The 16,837-nt window shown below is 25.2% G+C and overlaps 1 protein-coding gene across 2 annotated transcripts; it reads left to right on the top strand.

The window, feature by feature from the left end:
* Positions 1-16,146, top strand: LOC135924595 (U3 small nucleolar ribonucleoprotein protein MPP10-like). 2 transcript variants are annotated; one of them, XM_065459680.1, is made up of 10 exons: positions 1-95; positions 195-477; positions 625-824; positions 1,022-1,103; positions 4,326-4,470; positions 5,841-6,073; positions 7,651-7,776; positions 8,334-8,459; positions 14,371-14,532; positions 15,974-16,146. In XM_065459680.1, exons 1-10 carry the CDS (start codon positions 31-33, stop codon positions 16,067-16,069), a joined length of 1,518 nt encoding a protein of 505 aa, XP_065315752.1. In that variant the 5' UTR covers positions 1-30; the 3' UTR covers positions 16,070-16,146. The 2 variants fall into 2 exon arrangements, with proteins under 2 accessions (XP_065315752.1, XP_065315751.1); XM_065459679.1 differs by having other exon boundaries at positions 15,950-16,146.
* The last annotated feature ends 691 nt before the right edge of the window (positions 16,147-16,837 follow it).

Below are 16,837 nucleotides of genomic sequence, written 5' to 3'. Positions count from 1 at the left end.
TTTGCCTATTTCTATTTGTAATTTTTTAAAATGAATATGAAAACTCTTATAAATGACTTTAAGACAAATATAAATGATTATGATTCGTATCTTACGTATTTATATTTTTTATGTTTTCATATCCTATCTTTTAATAAATTTTAGATAAATATGTGACTTAGTTTTATTTAAATATTTTTATTAACTTCATATAGAAATTCTAAGGATGTAAATGTTTCTTCAAGCAAAAAAATACTATTGAAAAATATTTATGATACATTTCAAACCTATAAAATCCTGATATCGCCATTGAATCAATTGATAATTGATAGCCAATTTTCTCCCGAACAATTATGGCAACAAATAGAATTAGACAATCAAATTTCATATTCTTCCTTACTCAAACAAATTAGTGATTTTAGCAAGAAACTGACCTCAGATGAATTAAATAAATCGTTAAATTTTAACATATGTTTGGAAACTGCAAATTATGAAAAAGTTATTAATTTTATTATAAAGTTTTATTACTAGAATCAGTTATTATTTTTACTAACAAATATAAGATTGAAGGGCTGATATAGAAAAATTTAATAATAATATTAATTATTAGTGAAATTAATAATCAACAATTTATAATTTGTTTAGTCTGACTATTTAAAAGAACATACTAAATTGAGTTCTACAGATTATGATCTTGACATAGACATAGATGCCACAAATAAAACAAAAGATTTTCCTGATCTATTTCCAAAATTTCAAAATAATTATGAAACACATAGTAATCAAGACAACAAAATATCTTCTAATGATATTAACTTTCATCAAAGTGAAGAAAAAAAAAAGGAGTATAATTTTTATATAAAATATTTACTTTTAAGAATATCCAACAAGAGTTAGGTCTAATCTAATATGTATAACACTGATTAATAGTAAAGAATTAGTCAATTATATCATTTAAAAAATATTAAATCATTTGTATCCATTTTAATAAAATTATTTATATTAATATAGTATTCCTTCTATTTTACGCTATAATTTTTAGTGATAGAATATGTATGGGGGAAGATCTGGATGAAGATATTGGATTAGGAAATAAATCATCATTTGAATTGCAGCAAATAAAGGTTTTTTCTTTATTATAATTATAAATATTTCAGGGTATAGAAATAATCAATTTTTTTTATTTCAACTTAACATAATTAATTCATCATTTACAAATCATTTGGCATTTTATTACAAATACCTTATGAATATATCTTTAATAACTTATCTTAGCAGTTTAATAAATGAAAATTATTTAGTGGTCCTAAACTTAAAAATTATATTATACTAAATTTTCTCATTAATTTATTTTATCCTATATTTGTAATACTTAATATATATAACTGATATTTTTTTAAAAAATATAAATTTCAACAATAAAAAATTAAATATTTAAAATGAAAGAACTAATTTTTCAGTTTTTTTCTAGTCCAAGCCTTTTTCTAAATTTGGATAATCTAGATTGGACTAAGTCAAAAGAAGAAAACATTTTTTATAGTGAAGAAATCTTTAAACTAAAGAGTTGATTATAGATTAGATTATACCTATATTATCCCAACAAAAATTGTATTTTATATAGAAGGCAATTACATTATTTTAATGAATATTTGTGATTAAGTTATTTCATTATTAATACCTGATATCCCAGACATAGATTGACCACAATCTGATATATTTGATTTTTTTTTGCAATGCATTTTGGTAAATTATTATATTAATTTTTTCGGTTATTTTCACAAATTTTTGCATATTATAGGCTATTTACTTAAATATGCTTGGATTCTATCTGTTGTGCTCTGCCTGCCCTTATTAACATGCTAAAAAATGATTATTTATAACTTTATTCTTTTTACCTCTAAATCATTAGGATGGATAATATATTTAAAAAGTACATCTGAGTTAAAATATTTGCAAAATCATAGTTTATACTAATATTAGTTCTCATCTTGAACATATTTATGCATTATCCATAACTACTCTTCTCTTATAATCATTCAAATAAAAACATTTTTTATTTTATATACAAATTGTAATTTAATTTTCTTATATTTAAAAAAAATATGAATTAAGGTATCACATAAATATGGTGGTATAAACATTTTACTCCTAAAATCTCCACTTTTAAAGCTTTAGACACATTAAATTAAATTCAACTTAAAAAAAATAAACAATGATTTTAATGCACCCTGAAATATTTACAATTTGTATATATCTTATAAAATCATTTTATACACCTTGCCTTTTAGCCTTGGCATGAATAGGATGGATATGATTATAATATAAAAGGCAGTGGTCTGCAAATGGCAAAATTTTCAAACCCGACCAAGTGGGGATTTAGATAATGCCCACCGGCTGGCCTAAATTTTGTCCACCCAGGTCCAGTTTCATCAGAATTCATCGATATAAAATTTGGTAACTAACCGTATCTCGGGAAAATTTTTCATCTTTTTTTATAAATTTATTTTTTATTTATTTTTAATTTATTTTTATTTATTGTTGTTATTTTTAATTATAGCTTTTTTAAAAGACCATAATTTAATATTATAATGGAATATCTTATTTTTACCCATATCAATCTTCAACTCATTTGTATATATGTCAATACAATTATTTTCGCAAAATTAAAAATATGTCCAATTTAAATAAATTAATTAAATTTTTAAATGATATAAATATGTATAAAACTATTTTTGTTTTTCCTTAAAATTATATATATCTATATTATCATTGTTTATTGAAATAAATTGGTTAATTATCTAGAATTTGATTGAAAATTTTAAGAAAAAAAATTATATATATAACTATATTATCAGTGTTTATTCAAATAAATTGGTTATTTATCTAGAATTTGATTGAAAATTTCAAGAAAAAATCTTAATTCTCTAGTATATTATGATTATATTTTTATCTTAAATATTTAGTATTTGATTCAAAATTTTAAATTAAATTGAAAATTTTTAGAATGAATCTTAAATAATTGAAAATTTTAATAAAAATTCTTAATTCTCTAGTATATTATGGTTATATAGTTTTAGAAAATTTAAATTTTAAGAAAAAAATCTTAAATATCTAGTATTTGAAAATTTTTAAATGAATCTTAAATAATTGAAAATTTTAAGAATAAATCTTAAATAGAATCTTAAATAATTGAAAATTTCAAGAAAAAATCTTAATTCAAAAAAAAACAATAAAAAAAATAATAATATCGAAAATTTCCCCGAGATACCGTTAGTTACCTAAAATTTTTTTTAGAAGTTATCCAGCCCGAGATCTCGTATAAGGAGCACAGGCTTGCATAGGTTAAAATTTTGCTCATGGAAAAATTGATTTTTAAGCCAAGCCACAGTCGCAAAAAGTTATTATATCCTAGCCTGGTCTGCACTCTAAGGTTGAGATCTGTAGAATAATTTTTTTTTAAAATATTTGATGCCAATCATTTTCGAACTTATAATTTTTAGAAAGATTATGATTGGCTTTGCAAAAATAAATTTTTTTTTTAAAGTTTTTTGCTAATAAAAAAAACATACCTTAAAAATGTTTAAATCTTTTATATTTTTTTTGTCGTGATTTTTATGCATTAAAAATCTTTCAAGATGAAAATTAAAAAAAAAAAAAATTGGCAATTTAGCGAACTGATTGTGGCACTCGCTTTGTTAAATGGCTTTCGATTTGATCCAATTTTTGAGAACGGTTAACTCAATATTTTGGCCAGGAAAATATTGTTCTAAGCCTCGAGATTTCGTTAGCAGATGTTCAAGCCCTTGTGACCCTAAGGCTTGCATGATATTTTTCCTGATAAAATATCGAGTTAGCCCTTTTTAACAATATGCTCAAAATGAGCCCCCGTCTACAACACTATTTTTTTTTTATACTGAGAAGAAGAAGAAGATTAAATATCTACTCCTCGGAAAAAATCGATAGTGGGAAATGAAAGGACGTGGCTTTGGCATGCTTATATTTTTTTCCAAAGTTTATTAATATATATAATATTTGAAATCAAATGTGAAAGAGTAATATTAAATAAATGTTTCAATTTTTCAGAAAAAAAGAAAACACGTTTTATATTATAATGTAAAACTAAAAGGCATGCTTGAAGATTTGTCTAAGGAATATATGGGGGGGGGGCTAAATTCCCTCTCACATTAAGAAATTCCATGCTACTCATATGTTATATATGACTATGAGTAATTAATCATTATCATACTCACAGGGAATGTGATAATGGCGATGTGTCTCAATATTCTAAACAATATTTATATATATATACATACATGTGATGCCATTTTTAATGACTCACGATTTAGATGCGGAAGATTATAAGCAACTTGGAAAGTAGGAATATAACCGAAAAGAAGCCTTGGAATATGGTTGGCGAGGTTAGTTCTAAGAACCGACCAACCAATAGCCTTTTAGAAGAATATCTCGATTTCAACACGACCGCAATTGCAAGTCAAAAATTTTTTTTTTTAATTTTTATAAAAAAATACCAATCCATGAAGTTTTATAAAGATATTACAAGATAATTTAACGAAATTTTATAAAAAGATTAAAAAAATGATATATTAATGTTACACAAAAAGGAACATAGATGAGTGAGGCTTGAGAATCCAATTTTGTTTTGGGTATTTCAAATAAAAAAGTGCTTTTTCAAATTTTTTGTTATTTCATGGTTTATTTTTTGGTTTCTTATTATATATCAAAGAAAAAAAAATATATAATTATTTAGGATTATGCTATTTATTTAAAATGTAAATTGATTAAATATTATGTATTATATAAAAAGGTTAGAATCTTATTCTTATTTTTTTAAAAAAAAAGAAAAGATTTCAGGCCCGGCCCGGCCCGGATTCTTTTTTAAAATAATATTATATTTATTTTTTTAAGATATTTATAGCTAAAGTTGTAATATGGTTCCCATTTTTTTTATGATATTACATTTAAATTGTTTATTTATATTATTATTAGAGACCCGCAGGCCCATCCTGGTGCGGGTTTTAGGACCGACCTTATTTTAATTTCTTTAAAAAAAAATCCGGGCAAGGATGGGCCGTTAATTTTAAACCCAAATATTTGAATTCGTCATTATTAGCTATAAAAACCCGGGCTCAACCGGTCTAAAACCCGGGCTCAACCGGTCTAAAACCCGGGCTCAACCGGTCTAAAACCCGGGCTCGACCGGTCTAAAACCCGGACCGCGCAAATGGTACCTCTGCAGGTCTCTGATTATTATTAATAGTTTTTGTTTTGTTAATTGGATGATTAAATTTTTATTTAACAAGAGACGGTTAAATTTAATTTACATTACAAGAATACAAAAAAAAACAAAATTACTTTTACAAAGATAAATAATATTGACAACATTTAGATTTTGACTTTTTTTTATATAAATTTTGAGGAAATTTTATTTTACCTTACAATTGGAATCGTAAAAGTTACTTCAAATTAATAAAACATAATAGATTGTTTAATTATCTACCAAACATATTTAATTCTGGGCTAATCGAACCCAATAATGACGATTTTAAACATTCGGCTTTTTAATATATATAAGCCCGACCAGACCTGGATATTTTTAAAAATAAAGAACTTTTTAGGCTCGGTCCAGGTATATTTTAAAAAAATTTAATATCTCTGATTTTAATTATATCGAATTGGCAAATTTTTAAAATATTTTATATTAAATTACTTATAAAAAAAAAATGAACAAAATAGTGGGAATTTCATTTTTGTCTTTATAGTTCTTGTTGAGGATGAAGGTAGACACGGGAGTTAAGTAAAAAAGATTTTTCAATTTTACGATTTTACGTTATCAAAAATAGAACCTAAAATAACGGAGGAATACACTAATGACATAGAGAGCGTCATTATTCGACGAATCAAGGATAGTTGCTACGACGACGTGGTGCGGAAAAAGAGTGGCGATAATAAAAAGTTTAAGCCGTCCAGTAAAATCGACTCGATATTCGACGATATGACAAATCAAAATGGCGGCACAAACAAAATTAGCTTGTGCGAAGTGTACGAGAAGGATTATTTGGACACCAAAAATAAAGTTTTATTTTTAATTTGACTTTTTCTTTTTTTTTTGTGTGTGTTTATGTGTTATACATTATTCCGCGGGTTAATAAAAAAAATTGAGCCCGCTAAGGCGGTTCAATGGCGCTGACTTTAAAAAAACATTCTGGATGTGATGGGGGGTGGCTAATTATGATAAACCACGGTGGGGGGTACATGTTCAAATGGATCAAGAATAAGAGAACAATCATAATATATCATCATCGGCTTCGGAAAAAAGAATATTTTCATCATTTGGAATGCATTTAAAAACCTAGGAATGACCAATAGCATCATTAGAAGGGGGGCGCACAGGGGCTCAAGTCCCCTGAATGAAAAATTCTATCCTTCCTTCTTTCTTCTCTCTTTCTTTCTTTCTTTCTTTCTTTCTTTCTTTCTTTCTTTCTTTCTTCCTTCCTTTCTTTTTTCTTTATTGAACAACAGAAGATGCAAAAGAAAAATTCAGAAATTAAAATTTTTTTTAAAATTAGATTGTTGTGATTGTAAAGGTTAGTAACGCCATTGTGAATTCATTTAAGAAAATTAGTTTAAACAATCGAATTCAAATACCAATACCTAGGACATAGGTAATGATTGTGATGGCTATTTTTAATTTTACAAAGCTGATTTGTGGCTTAAATATCAAAAATTTAATTGGGAAACTTTCGTAACTTTATAACGAAAAAAAAGGAGAAAGAAATAGGCTATATTTAATATAATAATAAAAACATTCCCTAGTTTTTTTAGATTTATCTCAAAATGTTAATTTACAGATTTGATTAAAATTTAAAAAAAAAGTTTTTTTATTTATTTTTGGGCGAATTTTTAAACCTGATTTAGGACACAACCTTGACATAATAAAAATGTTTTAAAAAAATTGTAAAGTTTTAATATTGGTTTAGATTTTTATGTTTTAAATTTAGAATATAAATATAATTTCTCGCTTACATTAAGATTTTTTTTAAAATTTTGATACCTTACGCCACCTAGAGGATATATATTTATTTAATTATTTAAAAACTACTTGTCTTGTCGGAGTGAAAAAAATATAATAATGAAAAATATGACCTTTTTCCTAAATAAAAAATATATAAATCATACTTTTTATCTTGGCATAATTTTTACCTTTCATCATTTTATTTTAAAAATAACTTTTGGTGTAACAATTCTCCTCATTGTTGATTGATCCATTTGGATCTAATTTATATTTTTTTTGTGGAAATAAATAAATTTAAAAGATTTTAAAATTGTAAATTCCGCTGCCACCATGTTAAGGTTGGCAGGGAGAAGAACAAAATAAGAAAGTAATTACGAAACTTTACTTAATAAATTTATTTATATAAATATTATAAATAAATTTTACTCAAAACAATATATACAAATAAAATTGATATCATCCTATTATTCATTAAAATAACATAAGATTTATTTAAAATAATTTTAGAATTTTAGGTAAAATTTGACTGAAAATTTATAGGAGCATTCTCAAAAGGAGTATTTTAAATTCTGATATTTATTTTATATTTAGACACAATTTTTTTAAATGTTTTGTTTATATATAAAATTAAACCAAAGTCATCCATTATCGCTGGAGATGAACAGCAAAATTTAACCCAAATCCATCTAGATATCAAAAAAGACATGAAAAATTTGTTCTTCAAGCTTGACGCGCTTTGCAATTTACGTTTCAAACCCATCTTGGCAAGCAAAAAAATATATTTTAAATTAAATTTATTTTAAGTGCATACGATGAAGGTGATTCATTACTAACTACTCTTAACCGGTGCATAAACCGATAAGTTTAAGCCGGAAATCTTGAGTACCGGCCGAATACCGTGATTATCGTTCTGATACTGATACATTTTTATCGGATTTGTGCACCTACTGAACACATGATATTTTTATTACCACTTGATTGGTCTTCTATATAATTATTGGTAAAATTGGGATGGGAGGATTATGATATAAAAATACTCCCCCCTCCCAGATTATTAAAATTTTTTTGACAGACTATTTAGAATCAAAAAGTCATAGAAAAAGAAAAAAAAAAGAAATAAAGAAAGAAAAGAGAAAGAAAGAAATATAGAAAGAAAAGAGAAAGAAAGAAAAAAGAAAGAAAATAGGCAAATATTATAGAATCCTTTCATTAGATTTTATATTGTGTTTATTTTATAGAGATTTTTTTGAAGAAGAAAATTAACTTTTTTTTGGGAGGGAGGGGAAAAAATTATAATTCATTACTATTTTCTTTTTATTAGCCCGAACCCGAGATTAGGCTGATACCTAATTCTAGAAACAATAATAATCTGTCTGTCATTCAAAGTGAAGAGATAACACCATTGGTTAATTCCGAAGCCTCTGTTTTAGCTCCCCAAGAGATAAAGGTTTTTTTTAAATAAATTTTTATAATATTTATAACACGATTTTTTGGTTAATTTTATAATTTTTATTGATTTATAGTTTTTGTTGTAATTTCAATTTTTTTTACATACATTGTATTTGATATGATTTATTTTAACAGATGTATCAATTGAGTGCAAAGATCATATTTATTACATTTTTAAAAGAAATTTGTAAAAGATAAATATTTTTTAATTAGTTCGTGAATTTTTGTGTGTATTAATTTAGGTGTATCATGATAAATTATCTAAAGGATAATCGCCATCGATACTCTTTTAGAATAAAATATCACTCGTTTTTCCGATGAATTTTACGAGACTTTTATTATACTATTCCTTTTTTAGAGTTACAAAAGTTTACACGATACTTATCTAGTTTAATGTTGGCTTAAATATTATAGGGTTCTACAGGGTTGTGCAGTGTCGCGGAGATTTGTATTTTTTTTTAAATTTTTGAAGTATCTTTTATCTAAGTTACAAATTATTTAAAAGTATTTGTATCTTATTCAACTTTGTATTCAAATAGATAGAGATATTTTTAAGAAAAATTTATATTAGTTATTAAATGAATTTAGATATTTTAAGGATAAATGTATGATCTATATGACGCTGGTCGTCATATAGAAATTTGTAAAATAACTACCATATTTTATTCGAATCGTTTTATATCCATCTATTTTAAAATATTGATCGAAGAAGAAGATAGAATGATATCTTTATCTTAGTCAGATGATTCTCTTTACAGAAAAATATAAATTATAAATTTAAATTAAGTATTTTAAATGGGGAATTTTTTTTCAAGTCACTCATCATGAACATATCAATACAAATAATAAGCAGAATGTTAAGAATGGCACAAATTTATAAGTGGCTGCGGACTCTTCTAATTTCGTTAAGCATCTACATATAATTTATAATCATATTCATTATCATTTCATATTCCATATGATGGTAAATTTAGAAAGTATTTTAAAATAAATTTTTATATTAATGGTTGATAATGATATTAAAACGATATATAAAAATCATATAATGAAAAGAATAAGAAATATTGATATATATATATAAAAAGAGGATATTAATTTGAACACTAGGCCAAAATATAATAAACATATTTGGGGTACCATCTTTATATAAGAATGATATTACATAATAAATACAATAGTTAATCCATCTTTCATATGTATTTTTATAAATTTTTAACATATATGCTTAATATGTAATTTTTTTTATAAAATAAATAGATGACCAATATATTGCATTTAAAAAAAATTCATGCAAAAGTATCTCAGTAAATATTATATTATATTTGATTTTCATTATCATTATTATTTATAAAATTTTAACTGGTAATAATTAGATTTATTTATAAATAAGGGTGAATTCACAGTAGAGAGCGACAGCGACACTACAATCAACACACGACATTAGGCGACAGAGCAGCTGATTTGTCGTAAGCGACATAGCATTCATAGTAGTAGCGACAAGCATTTTTTTAATTTTATAAAAATATGGTTTCAATAACAACTTTAAAATTAATTTTATTATATCGGTACATGAAAAGAAGGAGAAAAAATAACCTGAATGTAAGAAAAGAAGAGGAAGGAGAGTTCTCAGTACTTTTTCCAAAGCTTAAAAACAATCCTGAAAAGTTCTACAACTATGAGATTAAGCAAAGTATATGATTGTATAATTTAATTTGGAATTTTAATTTATTATTTAGAAAACCATTTATTATATTTTAACTCATATTAAATCAAAACTAGTGGTAAAAAAAACAAATTTTATTAAAAATCCCACATCAGTAGAAGAAAAATTGATGATCACACTAAGGTTTATATTATTTATTTTATTTTATATAATCAAAATTGCTTAGGTATTTGGGAACAGGATGTAACTATCCAAGTTTAGCCTATTCATATAAAATGGGAATATCAACAATTCCAAAAATAATTATTTAAACATGTACTGTAATTTTTGAAGTATTTGAGAATATCCATTTGAAACCACCAAATTTAATTGACTTCAAAATAATTGCTGATCAATTTGAGAAGTCTTGGAACTTTCCAAATTGTGTTGGAGCCATTGATGGCAAATACATTGAGATGAAAAATCCTGTTAATTCTGGGAGTATATATTACAACTTTAAACAATATTTCTCCATGATATTACAAGAATTGGTTGATGGTAAAGGTAGATTTATAGTAATTGCTGTAGGCAGTTATGGCAGTGAATCAGATGGAGGTGTGTATTCAAATTCTTTGTTATCAAAAATGATTGAGAATGGAAACTTGGATATTCCACCACCAAAAAACCTACCAAATACAAGTATCATTCTGACACATGTTTTTGTGGCAGATGATGCTTACCCGTTAAAATATTATATTATGAAACCTTATAAAGGTAATGATAAAACAATTTATTTTTTTAAGATTAAATAAGAAAAGAACAATTTAAAATTATTACATACAGAAAAAGAAAAGTAAGAAAATTAATATTTTAAATTTATAAAACTTTAAAAGTTATATTACATTTTATTTTTACATATTTAACAGGTAAGTTGACAAATATTCAAGAAAATTATAATTATCGCCTTTCAAGGGCCAGAATATGGTGGAATGCACCTTTGGTATATTGGCATCTAAATGGCGTATTCTTAATCGAGCCTTGGATACCAATGCCACCAATAATGAAACTATTATAAAAACTTGTGTATTACACAACTTGGTTATTGATAAAGAAAATATAGATCTCCTCCCTGAGGATACTCAAGATCATAAACAAAATAATTATTTCTGGAATTCTCAATCATAAAAAACCCCTTAAAAGTTTCTAAAGATATTAGAAATGCATTTTCAGAATATTTTTGTAGAAATATATTACCTTGGCAATTATAGCTTATATTTTAAAAATATTATTCTATTTTTTATATTGATTTGTAATGATATAATAAAAAGAAAGTTTTTTTTATTATATGTGTCTTAATATGATTAAAATAATAGAAAACATAAATCGACACCCCAAGGATATACAAGATCATAAACAAAATTATTATTTATGTAATCCTCAATCTATAAAAAAAAAACCTCAAAAGTTTCTAAAGATATTAGAGATGCCTTTTCTGAATATTTTTAGAGAAATAAAATTATCATGGCTATTAGAGCTTAATAATATAATAAATTTTAAAAATATTACTCTATTTTTTTATATTGATTTGTAATTATTTAATAAAAAGAAAGTTTATTTATTATATATGTCATAAATATGATTAAAATAATATAAAAGCCCTCCAATGAAATAATAACAATATATAATATTTTTCATTCTTCTTCATCAGTGTCAAAGTTAAAGAGAATATCAAAAATAAGCTTTTTCTTTCCCCTTTCTGATCTTTTTTCCAAGGTTGGTCTAGCTTGACATTAAGCCAAGAATTTGTAGATGATCTTATTTCTTTCATTTTTTCTATTTCAAGTATTTTCTCAAATAGATCTAGTTGAAAATATATAAAAATATTTACAAATGTTACCTTGATCAATATTTTTTTTTTAAATTAATTTTTAGCAAGATAAATTTGATGCAATACTAGTTGACGGTGATGCTAAATATATATAATATTATTTATATAAAATATGATTACAATCATTCCTTAGAATTGTATCTTCACTACTTGTCTCTATGTAGGGGATTTCAATGACTATATATTAATAAAATATTAACAAAATTTAGTATATTTACCATCTTCATATTAATAATTTTCATTACCACTCATTTGCTCAAACATTGCTCTAGCAATATTTGCTTCATCAATTTTAGATATGACAGGATATGTTTTTTTCATGGTATATTGAATTCCTGGCTCTATAGTTGGAATAAGGAAAGCCATATTGTGATATAATTGCCAAGTGGGAGTTTGATTAGCCCCTGACCCACTCTTTGAAGATTTTATTTTTTTATGTTCCCTCATAAAGCAATCTCCATGTATTTAGCCATCTCTACTGCAAAAGAAAAATATTTTAAATTAAACTCTTTAATTACCTGTCTCAATATTGTTTTCAGCTGATATTAATTTCCAAATCGAGTTATTTTTCAAGGTATTTTTATAACCTATACATTTTTTGTCATAAAGACAAGGATGATATCTAATGGAATTGATTAAATCTTCTTTATTGATTTTCTATAAAAAAATTATTAATATAATATTTATTTATATTCTGATAGACATATATATAACATTTATTATTTTAATAGCATATCAAAAATTTACTTGTAAATCTTTTTCGGCCATATTGTATTTAATGTCGCATGGAAAAAAACAAAATGATTTGTAAGGGTGAATTCACAGTAGAGAGCGACAGCGACACGACAAAATACAAATATATGCAATTACCAATGATTATTCATAATGAGCTTTTGCCACGCAACAAGACAATCCCGCCACATTTGTCGCATTAAACTAATTTAAAATATTTTTCTTTTGCAGTAGAGATGGCTAAATCAACACGGAAAAATTTAAGAGATTGCTTTATGAGGGAACATAAAAAATTGAAATCTTCAAAGAGTGGGTCAGATGTTAATCAAACTCCTACTTGGCAATTATATCACAATATGCCTTTCCTTATTCCAACTATAGAGCCAGGAATTAATATACCAATTTGAAAAAAAAACAAATCCTGTAATATCTAAAATTGATGAAGCAAATATTGCTAGAGCAATGTTTGAGCAAATGAGTGGTATTGAAAATTATCAATATGAAGATGGTAAATATACTAAATTTTGTTAATATTTTATTAATATATAGTCATTGAAATCCCCTACATAGAGACAAGTAGTGAAGATACAATTCTAAGGAATGATTGTAATCATATTTTATATAAATAATATTACATATATTTAGCATCACCGTCAACTAGTATTGCATCAAATTTATCATGCAAAAAATTAATTAAAAAAAATATTGATCAAGGTAACATTTGTAAATATTTTTATTTATTTTTAAACTAGATCTATATGAGAAAATACTTGAAATAGAAAAAATGAAAGAAATAAGATCATCTACAAATTCTTGGCATAATGTCATGCTAGACCAAACCTTGGAAAAAAGATCAGATAGGGGAAAGAAGAATATTAAAATTATTTTTGATATTTTCTTCAACTTTGACACTGATGAAGAAGAATGAAAAATATTATATATTGTTATTATTTCATTGGAGGGCTTTTATATTATTTTAATCATATTTATGACATATATAACTTTCTTTTTATTAAATAATTACAAAATGATTCCGGATGACGTCTCTAGCAGTGAAACAAAAAATATGATATTTTTTAGAGATTTATTTAGTAAACTTGCCACCCTTTATTTTGTAAAAATTCTATTTTGATGATAAAATTTTATATTATGATATTTATGGAAAAACAAACTATTATAAATAATAATAATAATGAAAATCAAATATATAATATTTACCGAGATATTTTTGCAAGAATTTTTTTTTAAATGCAATATGATGATCATCTATTTATTTTATATAAAAAGTTATATTTTAAGCATATATCATGTAAAAATTTTAAAAAAAATACATATGAAAGGTGGTTTAAATATTTTACTATGGTATATAAACAAATATGTGGGTTTTATTTTGGCCTAGTGTTCAAATTATTATTTTTTATCAATATTTAGTATCTTGTATCTTAGATACAAATATCCGCGATATTTCTCAACCTGTCCTAGGTCTTGGTTTAGAATAAAATCACCGTCTCCTCGACAGGGTACGAAAGTCACCTAAGGGGGTGGGTGGGTTGATGTCAGGAAGGACATCCAATTGTAAAAAAAACCGCTAAAATTCCCTTTATGGAACTTAATTTCAATGTTACATATATATATATATTGTATTAGGCGAGATCTGGTGATATGAAAGAAAAAATTTCGCGTTTTATCCAAAAGTCGACCGAGGATAATGTGTCCAAAAACGATGACGCTAAAAAAACGGCTTTCAAAAAGGATAAAAAAACTAACAAAAAGGGCAAAAAGAATAATTTGGACAAAGGGTCAGATAAGGTTAGAATTATATAATTTTTTTTTCTTCTTCTAAATTATGAAACTATTTATCGTCAAAAAAAAATTAAATATCGAGTTTTAAATCAAAATTTTTATATGTTCCTAGTGGAATAAAGAAAATTGGGCAAATACCAATTTTAAAAATACTTCCAAAATGTTTTGGTAAATAAATACCTATTCTACACTGAAAAAGATTTTTATGATTTTTTATCCGGTCTAAACCTAATTTTTTAACATTTATACACCACCTCATGTTAAAAATAAAAATGTGAAAACCACTTTTCAACAATTATTATTATTTTTAATTGTAAACTTGTAAGTCTAATTTTTTACAAATTATTTTTTTTGGATTTAGATGATGTAAATTATTATAAAATATAATTTTTTTTTCTTCTTTTAGCCACCTTTTCTGGTAGTAAGCTCCTTCAATATCTCTCTCCACTTTATATTATTCATGCTATCTCTTTTATCTAATTTATATGTAATCATATTGGCTCTAATTTTATGGCCCCATTGAAGTTTTGGCCTTCCTTTATTTCTTATATAGTTTATAGGCCTTCTCATTGTGTGCCCATACCATCTAAGTCTGTTCACCATTATCTTAGTCTTAATAGGCACTATTTTTAAACTTCTTAGTAATCTTGTACTTCGCACCTTATCATTTCTTGATACCCCAGCAATCATCCTCAGCATTCTCATCTCCATAGTTTATATGGACTTCTCTTGTCTGATTCTTTCGTTGGCCATGTTTCCGAACTATATAGAATAAATAGTTGGTTGTAACTATGGAACTGTAAATTTTTCCCCTCAATTTGTTTTGGGATTCTTTTGTCAAAGAGCAACTCCAGATAACCATGAAAAATAATGTTAAAAATAAAATATATGTTTCTACAAAGTTGTTGTTAATTTTTTCTTTCTACGCCATTTTTTTTATTTATTAAAATATCAAAAATCTTCATTAAAATCAATAATCATATTAAAAAATAGTATTATTTTCGTATTACAGAGGTAAATTGAAGTTTAAATATCATAAATAAATTCTACAATATTTAGATGACTATCTTTCTAATAGAACTCCTCTCTTGGGTCATCTGTTTTGGTTAGAGATGAGTCTACCCATATCTTTTACGAAGACGTGAATCTAGGGATGTGAAAAAAACAAAATAGAAAACTGTTTTTTTTCAAGTTTTTATTAAATGAAGTTTAATTTTACAAAATTCACGAGCATAAAATAATGAAAATTTTAAACAAAATGCGCTAATTGAGATATATGAAAAATTTGCAATAAAATTGATAGATTACATTTTTCCTAAAGGATTGTAGTAGTAGTAGTAATAAATTTTATGTTTTGTTTTTTTTCCCACAAAATTTTTTATCCCTATATATATTTTATTTTGAAATGTATGTTTATATATAGAAAAAATTCAATTTCGTAAAACAGTGGCAAGAAATTAACGCGGATTCTAACCCTAAGACTTTCAAAAAAGATTTACGCAACAACGTTCATAACGCAAATTCTAAACGTATCAAATTATGATAAAGAATCTAAAACGCGAAAAGAACGGGAAATTATATTTTTTTATGTTAAAATAATGTAAGCAATTTATAGATAAAAAAATACGCTCATTCATGTAAATACTTTATGATCTATAAAATTTGCCAAAATAACCATTTCTATATATATACAATAGTTTTACCAAACCCAATATAGTTCAACCCTAGGAATTCTAAGTTAAGCCTCGACTTAGAAGCTTGAGACATAAAAAAAAAATTTCAGGATAAATGTCCTATCCGTTTTGGAGTTGCCTATAAACTGATGGGTAGTGTTGTTAAACGACTCGTTTTGAGCCGATTTTTAAAAACGGCTAACTCAATATTTTATCCAAAAAAATATTTCGCAAGCCTGAAAATTTTGTTCATAGAAGGAACAAAGATCAAGACATATATTATCGAAATCTCTAGGCTTAGTCAATATTATTTCAGGCTAAAATATTGAGTTAGCCGTTTTTAAAAATCGGCTCAAAACGAGCCGTTTAACAACACTACCCATCAGTTTATAGGCAACTCCAAAACGGATAGGACAAAGTTTTTACCCTGAAATTTAGCTTCTAAGTCGAGGCTTAACTTAGAATTCCTAGGGCTGAACTATATTGGGTTTGGTCTAAGTTAAGTGATCAAAGGACCCCAATTTTTATGCGCATTATTCCCAAATTATCATTTTTTTTTCAACCGGATGATAATGAAGTGACACTTGGACCGCGTAAAATAGACACCTTGTCACTTTTTTTTAATGAACAATAAAGGC

Source organism: Gordionus sp. m RMFG-2023, chromosome 2, assembly GCF_954871325.1.
Source record: "Gordionus sp. m RMFG-2023 chromosome 2, tfGorSpeb1-WG-v2, whole genome shotgun sequence".
Classification (NCBI taxonomy): domain Eukaryota; kingdom Metazoa; phylum Nematomorpha; class Gordioida; order Chordodea; family Parachordodidae; genus Gordionus; species Gordionus sp. m RMFG-2023.
This window is presented reverse-complemented; position numbering and strand designations above follow the sequence as displayed.